We start from the raw sequence: 11,025 nt of genomic DNA, 5'->3' as shown, positions 1-11,025 counted from the left end.
AGAGATGTGTTTCTAGAACTGTAGTTCGATTACCTTTTTAGTATGAAAAGGTAAAAATATTTGAATGATGAATCACAGTAAAATGATGTTAACCGCATCATCATTGTACATTTGAATAATTATTAGTCAATGTGACCTGGCCACTTCCACACTTGTCCGCCCCAGGTAAACTGGCAACCAAATTGGAACTGACACAAGTAAGGTCTTGCAGTACTCGTAATACATTCATTTTGATATTTGGATCATAAACACATCTTTAATTTTCAGATAGATAACATACTTTTCTTAGAAAGTACATCCTGGACATCATTTGTGTCAAATTTAGTACTTGTATCAATAGGTGATTGTCAAATAGTGGCTTATCTGCACGTGCAGCATATAATGTTCAATTTATTATTTTTTAAATGCTACATCTGTGTGTCATTGTGCAAGTGTTTTCTAATTATGCTTAATAGTAAACGTGACCTACTCTACAGTAATTCGTTACGGGGAGGTTCCACGTGTCAGACTTGTTACACGTATATGACGTCATCTTTCATCGCAACCGGGAGGACGTGGAGCCGGAAGCTGCTGTCAGTCAACACTGCGAGTCACATGACCAAAACTACCCCGATTCGTTTAAATTCCACCGCTTCAAGTAGCAAAAAAAAAACAATCAGCGTGTTAAGAAACAAATTAATATATTTTTTAATTAAATATAATTCGTCTTTTTCACAGCACCTGTGTTGTTTTGTCACTTTGTCGTGTCGCAAGCGTGACGAGTACTGATGACGTCGGCGCCCTTCCTTGTTGCATGTTTGGAGTCAAGCACCAGGAAGCGAGATGAGCTAATTGCTAAATGCTAAGAACCGTACGTTGCCGTTGCCGTTGCTTTGTCGACGCCATGAATGCACACCAAATCAGTCCAGTGGTGGTAGTTTGACAACACGACGCGATCCAACTTAAATTTCGACAGCTATCATCGTTCTACGTTGGCCCTGGTGTGTTGTGAGACCGTTAGCAACCGGGGGGGCTGCCAGCCGCTCCGTCCATCGTTTTTGGCTCGTAGCATAGCTTGTCGTTCTAGGAATATGGCCGCAGCGCACCGAGCTGCCGTCGTGGCTGCATTCTTGCTCGTCTTTCTTCTGGATGGCAGTAAGGCAAGGATTCACAAACTCACCCTGAAGGTAAGTAGGCGAACCACAGCCGTGTTAGCTCGGTAGCTAGCACGACTCGAGTGTTGATCACATCAGACAGCTAATTAGCTTTGTTCGTCTAGACACATAATTTTCTATTTTAATGGCTTACCAGTGAACTCAAATGTCACAAATGAACTGGCATGACTAGGGACGGATGTTCGGTAGAATCGGTACCGATTATACTGGTAATGAAGAAGAAGCTCAATATTTTTTTTCCATTTCTTTAAGAGAGTTTAAAATGATATTGACTCATTTAGCCATTTGTAGCAATAAAAAGTAAATAAGTAAATATTTTATCTAGAATTAATTGGAAAACTTCATTATTTTTCATGTGCAATTAATACCTTTGTAAACACATTTTGCACACAGGTGCTCAGGTAACGACTAATCATGGCTTACCTATTTACTGAATTTGGTCATGTGATGTTCTCAAACTGAGCCAAGATTGCTCGTTACCTGAGCGCGCGTGATGTCATTTTCAGTCGCCTAGTGATCATATACACAGTGATATGGAGTTGTTTGGGTGATTAGTCTTGTTTTTGTGTGTATCACCAGAATGAAACTCGTTTTTTCGTCCACCTCAACACTTTTGGCTTTTATGCTAACGGCACTCTGGATGTCAAACTCCACTCTCTGCGCATCCCACAACAGCTGGTCGACTACAGCACACACCCGGTAAGAATCTTCATGTTGGGCTGGCAGTGGCAGGCTTTGTTCAACATGTTCACTTGTGCTGGGAAAAAGAAATCACATGTGCTGCACTCTGTTTTCATCATGGGATTCATTACACATTCTTTCATTTCAGGTCGGGTTCAGCCTCTCCAGAGCCCGTGTGAGTGGAGTCTTGTCTTACACAGTGAGTGCAGTGCTCGACTTGCCCTGATCCAATCACAGAATTTTCAGCTGATTGGTAGTTGAGGTGCCAAGTGGAACATCAATAGCATATTGCATATATTATACAATGTAACGTTTTGGTTTCGTGTGGCGGCGTGAATAAGATGATTCCACAAAAATGCTTGTTTATTCAAGCCGCAACTTTTCAAGATCAGTTGTACAGCACTTATTTGTTCATTCATGAACCAAAAAAAAGGAAAAGACCTCACTAGACATGGGCTGATATTATATTCTGATCTTAATAAAATTACACTCAAAGAGGTCCTTTTTTAAATATTTAGGTAAACGAAAACTGCATTTATTCCATTGAACACTATCTATTTTATTTTTAAACAAATTATCGAATATTTGGCATATTAAGAAAAATGTACCATGATAACTCCATTATTATTATTATTATTTTTTACACGGTCTGTTTTAATTCTTATTAGCGATTCACATTGTGCCATCACAGGTGAGCTATTTTTACAGTAGACTGGCAACATTTTTTTGGTGTGTGTTTTTTTATTTTTTTTAAAGACAATTAACTCACTGCTATCTTCACTAAAACAATCCCCTCCACTCCCGGCTGTTTTATTGGATTTTGACTGATTTTGCAAGGCAGAAGTATATTTCTATGTTTCAGTTTTCCAGCAATTAGCACTAGAATATAGCTAAGTTTCATCATTATTCACAAATCTATTTAGAATTCTGAGTAATTTAGTTTTTTTTTCAACATGGTCCTGATTCATTTCCTATGCTCAGCTTCCACCTGCTGGCCCTTTGTGTAATTACCACCATTTCTTCAACCGTTCTTTGCAGTTGATAGGCTGCATCAAAGCCTTCTGTGTGCTCTAGCATAAAAAAACATATAAATACGTCTTTGGGACACGTAAAACATCTAAAATAGAATGCTTTTACACGTTCTTTTGGGAGCAAATAAGTTAAAGGTGCGGAATTGCTCGGCCCTCCCTACTCTGCTGGTGGAGAAGGAGAAATAAAAAGTGAATGCCCGCCAATTAATTTCAAAGAGACGTCTCATTTACTCAGCTTTGCAAGCAGCCAATCATTATGCCCTTCTTAAAAGCCCCCCCCCCCCCCAAAAAAAAAAAGAAAACAAGAGCTCTTTGCCAGTGACGGTTTTAGTGGACTTCTTAAAACCATGGTAAACCATCAAATTGGTAATTGGCCCATGCCTAGACCACATATAACCTTGCGTTATAGGGTGAGTTGAGTGATGTCACAAAAGAAAAGAGGAGCTATGTCAAATGTGTCCCATCTACTCGTGCAGTGTTTCATATAATGTAACGTAATTGTTTGTGGTGTGTTTTTATAAAATGCATTGCTCATTGTTCCTGAAGGGGGAAAAAACATGCATGGTTGTCATTAGAGCGCCACAATAGTGTAACAGCGATTCGTTTGTTTACATGCTTATTCCTTCCCCCACCCCGCTTTCACAGGCCGAAGAGACAGAGACGTGCCCTCTCACACTCACTAAAGTCACCAACAACGAACCCCTCATCCTCTTTCTTATCGACATCAACAGCTTCAGGTGGGTGTGGGCGGGGCTTGAATTTGGAGAGGATGTTTAATGTTGTACTAACTTGCTCTCACTGTGTTAGCGTTAACGTGCATGTCCTCGGAGATCAAGACAGCAAATTGACCGGCACGCAGAAGGCCAATGTGCCGGCCAAGGAGAAAGGTCAGTGTCGTTGACACCATCAGTCTGTCATATTTGAGTATCTGATTAGATAGAAAAGCGCTATATAAATCCGATTTATTATTATTATTATTATTATTATTATTATATTTTAATTTCGGCAATTTAAAGGGGCGGGAAAGGAAGAAGTGTAGCAAAAAACTCATTTGAATGCAGTTTTTCTTGATAAATCATACGTATTTCGCCTTATGAGCTCCACAGGTACACTTGAAATTTACACCTTTTTTATTTTAAAATGACTAATAAATCTTGTTTGATCCAAAAGGAACTTGCATAATTATAGTGTTTCAAATAAATTTATTTATCTTAATATATTTTTTTACATGTTAAAAAAAAAAAAAAAGTTTCGTAGCAAAAAACAAATGATTGTCCTAATCGTGATTGCAATTATTACCAAATTATTCGTGATTCATATTTTGTTCATAATCGAGCAGCCCTACTTGAATGTAACAAATACCGTGAGGCGCAAGCAATTCCAAATTGCGATCTTTGTTGTGATTCAGGGCAGAGGTCCAGCCGCGAGGCTCCTGCTGCGCTTCCAGCTAAGCCGGCGGAGCAGGTGAACGACGGCGATAAGATGTCCGCCACAACGCCAGAAGAGGCGAAGGTGAAAACGAACGCCGAGCCCGTGGTTCAGGCGACGAAAAATAAGACGGCGGAAAAGACCACAACGGAATTTGAGGTGATGTTTGTCTCCTCGTGTGTGTGTGCTACGTGATGTGGATGTAAAAGTGCTTTAACGTGTGTTTGCGTTCAGTTGGCGTCCACGAAACTGCTGACGCTAGCTTTGGAGGCAGATAATGACACCTACGCCTTCAACGTAAGCAAACACATGACCACGCGACGCCAGCATTTGATTGGCCCTAACTTCCTCCTTTTCCACAGTTTCACTTGCAACTGGGCCTGCTGGCCGAAGGCCTGTACAACTTAAACTTCTACTACTGCCAGAACATGGCGCCCGGCATCAACCGGCCGTACTCCTTCACCGTGAGTTGACCTCATGTTACCCCCTCCCACATCACACCGCCCGCCCACTTCAACCTCGGCGTGTCCTTCGCAGCTGGAGATGACCGAGAAGAATCCCGGAGGCTTCTTGTCGGCGGCCGAAATCCCGCTCTCCCGCCTCTACATCGGCATGGCCGGAGTCTTTTTCGCCGCCGCCATGGTGTGGGTGTACACGCTGATGAAGCACAGGTACAGGAAGCAGCCGCATGCGAGTCTCTCATGCGAAAGACGGATCGGAACGATGGCTAATGTTAGCTGTGTTGCATCCGCAGGTACAGTGTCTTTAAGATCCACTGGCTGATGGCGGCGCTGGCCTTCACCAAGTCCACCTCGCTGGTTTTCCACAGCGTGAGTCCAAAACACAGCACGTGGCCATGTTCAGCCTATAAAAATTATGTTAATCATTTATTAAATAATACATTCAAGCGTGGATATGACTTTATTTTTTAAATAAAAGATTATGAAAAAAATAGTAATTAAAATTTAAATAGATTTCAAGGTCATTATAATTAAAAAAATAAAACTATATTAACTCAATGATAGCTCAAATGACCTTTTTTTTTATTTTTCTCTTTGTCAATTAGTTTCATACGTGAGCTTTCGAGGTTATTTGTGTGTTACTGGACGACCGTACAGAAGAAAGAAGGACCAACACTTGTTTGTCAATTGTAGAATTACATTATTAAACGATTCCTATTGACTTTTTTTGCACTTCAAAAATACGCCATATTAAAAAAACAAAAATTCATAAAAACTAAATGAAAAGCATTTAAAAATAAAATAAATGTTTGCATGTTTTTGTACTTGTAACTTCCTCTTTGTTCTCCAAGTTTAAACAAATACAAAATTGACAAAGTTTTCTGATTGTAATTTATATCTTTGTTGTTGTAAGCATTAAGGGACCAAAAATAATATTATAAATAAAATAAATAAATATTTTAATCATTATACATTTTGAAAAATAATCGCCCAATTAATCCGTTATCTGATAATATTTTTTTGGGGCAAATATCAGAATCGGCAAGTAAGTCAAGGTTACCGTTGTGTAACATGTTGAGTTCTTCTAATGCAACCTTTCTTGTTTTCTTTCAGATCAACTATCACTTCATCAACACTGAGGGGCATCCCATTGAAGGCTGGGCCGTCATGTATTACATCACTCACCTGTGAGCCTGACGTCTCTCTTTTTTTTTTTAATCCCAAGCGTGTGTTGGCATATTACAACTTTCTCTACCTCTCCCAGGCTCAAGGGGGCGCTGCTGTTCATCACGCTGGCACTGATCGGCACTGGCTGGGCTTTTGTCAAGTACATCCTGTCTGATAAGGAGAAGAAAATCTTCATGATCGTCATCCCCCTCCAGGTGACACTCGTCGTGTGAGGTCCTGAAATCCTTTTTCCAGTCTTTACCGTTGACTTTTTTTTTTTTTTTACGTGTTCGCACCCGCAGTGCCTGTCCAACGTGGCCTACATCATCATCGAGTCCACAGAGGAAGGCTCCAGCGAGTACCCCTTGTGGAAGGAGATCCTCTTCCTGGTTGACCTCATCTGCTGCGGCGCCATCCTGTTCCCTGTCGTCTGGTCAGTTGTCAGCGTCTTGCATTTAAAAAGAAATCATTGAGACAGCAGAACTCCGTTTTTCAAAATTAGTGGGTGAGGAGACGTGGTCCATGCTGTTGTAGTCCACTTTCAGCCTACTAAGTTCAATTGGGTGCTGTGCATTTTTTTGAGGTGTCGCAGGCCTCTGTCAGGCATTGTTATTGATTTACAGAATAGATTTATGATGTCAATCACAAGGAACGGATGTCACTCTTAATTAAATCTGAACTACTTTGTGGTCCGAAGAAGAACATGTTGTCAACTCTGGGAAGTTGAGATATAATGTGGTAAAAATTAAATTAAATTGTTACTTTATTTCATAAAATTTTGTATGAAACATTTCATTTAAATTACACATTTAATGTATTTTTTGACTATTTAATCTTTTTGGATGGTGGCCCATTATATATTGTTCAAATTGATCTGACTTGCTAAAAAAATGTGTTCAATTGATAAAACTCAAAATAATTGAATTTGTCGTATTAACTCATTCACTGCCATTGACGGCTATAGACGTCAAAAATTCATTTAAACTATTTTTATTAGTTTAAAATTTTCCCCCACTTTTGTTAACAAGAGTATGAAAACCTAGAACAGATATATAATGTGTGATTAATCGTGAGTTAACGAGTGAAGTCATGCGATTAATTACGATTAGAAATAGTACTCGCATGACGCCCCTAATTTTTTAATAATCTTTTCTTTAAAAATTTTTTTTAAAAATCAGGGGCATCAGGCGATTAAAATTTGTAATCGTAATTATTCGCATGATTTCACTACTTCACTCACGATTAATCACACATTTTATATCTGTTCTAAATGTAAAAAAAAAAATTCTAGGTTTTCATACTCTTGTTAACAAAAATGAAAAAAAAACTAAACTAATAGAAATAGTTCAAATGAATTTTTGACGTCTAGAGCCGTCAATGGCAGTGAATGAGTTAACAAAAAAAAGCTAAAATGTGTTGACTTCATCGTATTTATCAAGAATTTTGTATTTTCGTTATAATAAATAAATAAAAAATCAATGGGCGGGGCTGAACACACTGCAGTCCGTTGATGGGCTGGCAGAGAGTCATCGCTTTGTGACGTGGAATGAAGACCAAAAAAAAAAAAGAGCAAAATGGTGGATGTGCTCCTCTGTTTGCTGCTCTTTGTTGATTTCACTAACGTTTGTCAGTTGTGACTGTGATGTCACACTGTTTACATACCTCAATTTGACACAGCTATCACTGTACTGGATCGCGGTGCTTGGTGAAAATGCGATGAATCCGCGTTTCCAATTAGTGAAAGTGCTGTACATTTATTTTGTAGGTCCATCCGTCACCTCCAAGAGGCTTCGAGCACGGACGGAAAAGGTGAGCGTCTTGACCGATTCTGTCAAACGAATTGCAATCAACTGATTGACGGGTTTTGATTTTGTCTCTGACCTCCTCCAGCTGCCATGAATTTGGAGAAGCTCAAGCTCTTCCGTCACTACTACGTCATGGTAGTATCTTATTTGCATTGTTTCTCTTCTCTCTCCAGTTGGCTGATTGTTTTTCTTCCTCCTTCAGATCGTGTGTTACATCTACTTCACGAGGATCATCGCCATCCTGCTGAAGGTCACCATGCCCTTCCAGTGGCAGTGGTGCTACGAGGTACCATTGAAATAAAATGCGTTCAAATGAATTCATTTGCTCCCATAAACATATAAAAAGGTTCTATTTTAAATATTGTTATGGTCCCAAAAACGTATTTGTACGCCTTTTTTTTTAAAGTTTTTTTTTTTATGGTAGAGCATACAGAAGACTTTGATGCAGCCTCTGACCTGAAGAGGTCGCTAGTGGTTTATAGCAATGGTAATTATTAGAATAAACGGCCAGCAGGTGGCAGCGAAGTATAAGAAATCAACCAGGGTCATGTCGCAAAAAGCTATTTTTCCCAGTGTTTTCAACAGATTTGTGAATAATGATTACAATTAGCTATATTCTAATACTAATTGCTCTAAAACGGAAACAGATAAAAATATACTTTTTTTTTCGATGAAAAAGGAGACTCTAATCTTTCCTTTTGTAGGTTCCATGTTTTTATAGCAATAGAACGCAATATTCTGTGGGCCTTGCAAAATCAGTCAAAATCCAGTAAAACAGCCGGGAGCGAAGGGGGTTGCTTCAGTGAAAATGGCTGGGAGTGAATGAGTTGATAGTTAAATAGCGGTGGTGATATGAATAACGCTCATCTTCATCCTCCCTCAGTTCTTGGTGGAGGTATCCACTCTGATCTTCTTCGTGTTGACGGGCTACAAATTCCGGCCCGCCTCCAACAATCCTTATCTCCAGCTGCCCCAGGATGAAGAAGACGAAGAGATGGATGAAATGTAAGCCAGCGTCACACATTGTTAGAATTACTTGTGTCAGGCAGTACAATTTTTAATCATAATGACTTCACTAGTTAACTCAGGACTAATCACAAATTTTATATCTGTTCTAAATGTACAATAAAATATTTGTTTCTAAGTTTTCATACTCCTGTTAACAAAAGTGGGGGGAAATGTGAAACTAATAGAAATATTAGTCTTTTAGTCAGTTAAAATTAAAAAGATGTACTGTACTGTACTGTAAAAAAGGAGTGTGACATTGATTTGTGTTGAGGTCATTTTTTTCTGCCACTAGATGGCATAATCTCAGCTCAGTGCATTTTTCTTTTCATATTAATTATTATCTAATCTTTAACATGAAGTAACTTGTGAAATTCTGCACATTTTTAAAATTGTAAAATACAACTTGACAACATTCTCCACAAATATATGCATTATTATTCAATTTAATACTGCTAAATTTTGACGTGGACCTGGAATTATGACCAAAAAGTTCAATGTTTGGGAGATTTCAAGTGCGTTTTTGCAAAGTAGCTGGGCTTTGGGTGTTTTGAGATCCTCCCCCAAGTAGACAAGTTGAAGTATCTTGGGGTCTAATGTATGATCACAAACGAACACAAAGAACACGTTTCCTCCACTAGGGATCGGGACTCTTCCCTGAGAGATGGTGAAAACTTGGGTCATTCAGGAGGGGCTCAAAGCAGAGCCGCCGCGTCTTTTTTTTTTTTTCCCCCGAATACCCCTTGAAATCTCCCTGGCGAGGTTTTCTGAAAACGTTCCACCAGGAGGAAGCCCAAGAACATGCTGGAAAGACTGCCTTGATCTTTGACGTGTATACCCGTCACTGGCAGTGAATGAGTGAATATCCCAAATGACTGAATTGCTCTTCTTTGTGTGCAGAGTGACTGAGTCGGGCGCCCTGGAAGGCATTTCCAAAGTCAAGAAGACGTCTAACGGACGCGAGCGGCAGAAGGAGGCCACCTTGTGAGCAGGATGGGGGGAGGTGCGGGGGAGGCGCGTCACGTGACCAGCTGGCACAGAGTGGCACGCACACATATGGACCAAGGCTTCTTCACCAAGCACTGGTGCAGCCTCCCCGTTTCCAGATGTCCCTTCCTACTGCCTGGCTATGCAAACAGACTTCTTTGCGTCTTTGGACAAACGGACGAACGAGAGGCCTGACCTCGCCCACTCCAAAGACCATTTTAGCTTTTTGGATGCGTGTGTGTGCGTGTTTCTATTTAACACAGTACTTGTGCATCAGCCTTCCTCTATGGTGCGTGTGCAGGTCCTGAGAACACAAGAAGCCCCTTTCACATGCTCAGGTTCGTCCTTCCTCCCCAGTTAATCGCAACATTCGGGGCTCACTGATCGGTCGAAAACCAATGTGTTATTTTTCACACATGTTTGAGGTTGTATATTTCAAAAATGCATTATTGGTCATAGTTCAGTATTAAGTCGTCAAGGTGAGCCCGAATTATTGATCACAAACTCGACTTTATTTTCGCCCATCTTTATTTGATGCCACTCTGCAACTCGACCAGATCATTGCTTCAGTCTGCTTTTGTTTTTTTAGCATACTACTCTGGATATGATGCCCATTTTATTGACAAATTATTGGTATTGAAAGGTGTGTAGAGTGTGTAAATAATGTGAGACACAGTGAAGCCCTCACAACCCCTCCAGAAGACAAATCTTGCGTGTGCTTTCAGTTACTTGGAAAAAGTGTGAGCGCAAGCCAGGACTCTTGGCATGACCACACACACGCTCCAATGAACGTGTGTGGACTCTATTGTTGGTAAAATATGAATAAACTTTACTGAAATTTTATTTTTTTCATGTCTTGTGATCTGTTGATAATAAAGCTGGTGTTCTGGGCGTGTCTCATCTTTGTTGTTTTATGGAAATGCTAAATTGTCAAGTGTTGTGGACAGTATTTTGGAATTAGTAATACGGGGAAGCTAATAGCATTTTTTTTAATGCAAGAAACGTTAATAGCTTAATTTGTGAATATTGACTTAAGCAACGTTATTCATTTTTCAACATCAGTTAAGTTTTTAAGTTTTTTTTTTTACTAATATTTTGTGAATATTGATTAAATTGCTTATGATAATGTGTGTATATATATATATATATATATATGTGTATGTATGTATATATGTGTGTATGTATATATGTATGTGTATATATATGTTTATAGATATATCTGTATATATATATATATGTGTGTGTATATATATATGTTTATAGATATACATGTGTATATATATATGTGTATGTATATATATGTATG

At 39.3% G+C, this 11,025-nt stretch overlaps 1 protein-coding gene across 1 annotated transcript; it reads left to right on the top strand.

Moving 5' to 3' along the window:
• Nucleotides 1-590: 590 nt before the first annotated feature.
• On the top strand, nucleotides 591-10,610 carry gpr108 (G protein-coupled receptor 108). The gene is made up of 18 exons (XM_077571512.1): nucleotides 591-1,166; nucleotides 1,734-1,853; nucleotides 1,984-2,034; nucleotides 3,512-3,603; nucleotides 3,674-3,753; nucleotides 4,275-4,453; nucleotides 4,529-4,591; nucleotides 4,657-4,758; nucleotides 4,832-4,965; nucleotides 5,049-5,124; nucleotides 5,869-5,942; nucleotides 6,020-6,137; nucleotides 6,225-6,355; nucleotides 7,688-7,731; nucleotides 7,813-7,862; nucleotides 7,930-8,013; nucleotides 8,611-8,732; nucleotides 9,633-10,610. Exons 1-18 carry the CDS (start codon nucleotides 1,071-1,073, stop codon nucleotides 9,718-9,720), a joined length of 1,704 nt encoding a protein of 567 aa, XP_077427638.1. The 5' UTR covers nucleotides 591-1,070; the 3' UTR covers nucleotides 9,721-10,610.
• Nucleotides 10,611-11,025: the final 415 nt, after the last annotated feature.

Source organism: Vanacampus margaritifer, chromosome 7, assembly GCF_051991255.1.
Source record: "Vanacampus margaritifer isolate UIUO_Vmar chromosome 7, RoL_Vmar_1.0, whole genome shotgun sequence".
In the NCBI taxonomy this organism is placed as follows: domain Eukaryota; kingdom Metazoa; phylum Chordata; class Actinopteri; order Syngnathiformes; family Syngnathidae; genus Vanacampus; species Vanacampus margaritifer.
The sequence above is the reverse complement of the archived record's forward strand: the minus strand, read 5'-3'. Positions and strand labels throughout refer to the sequence as shown.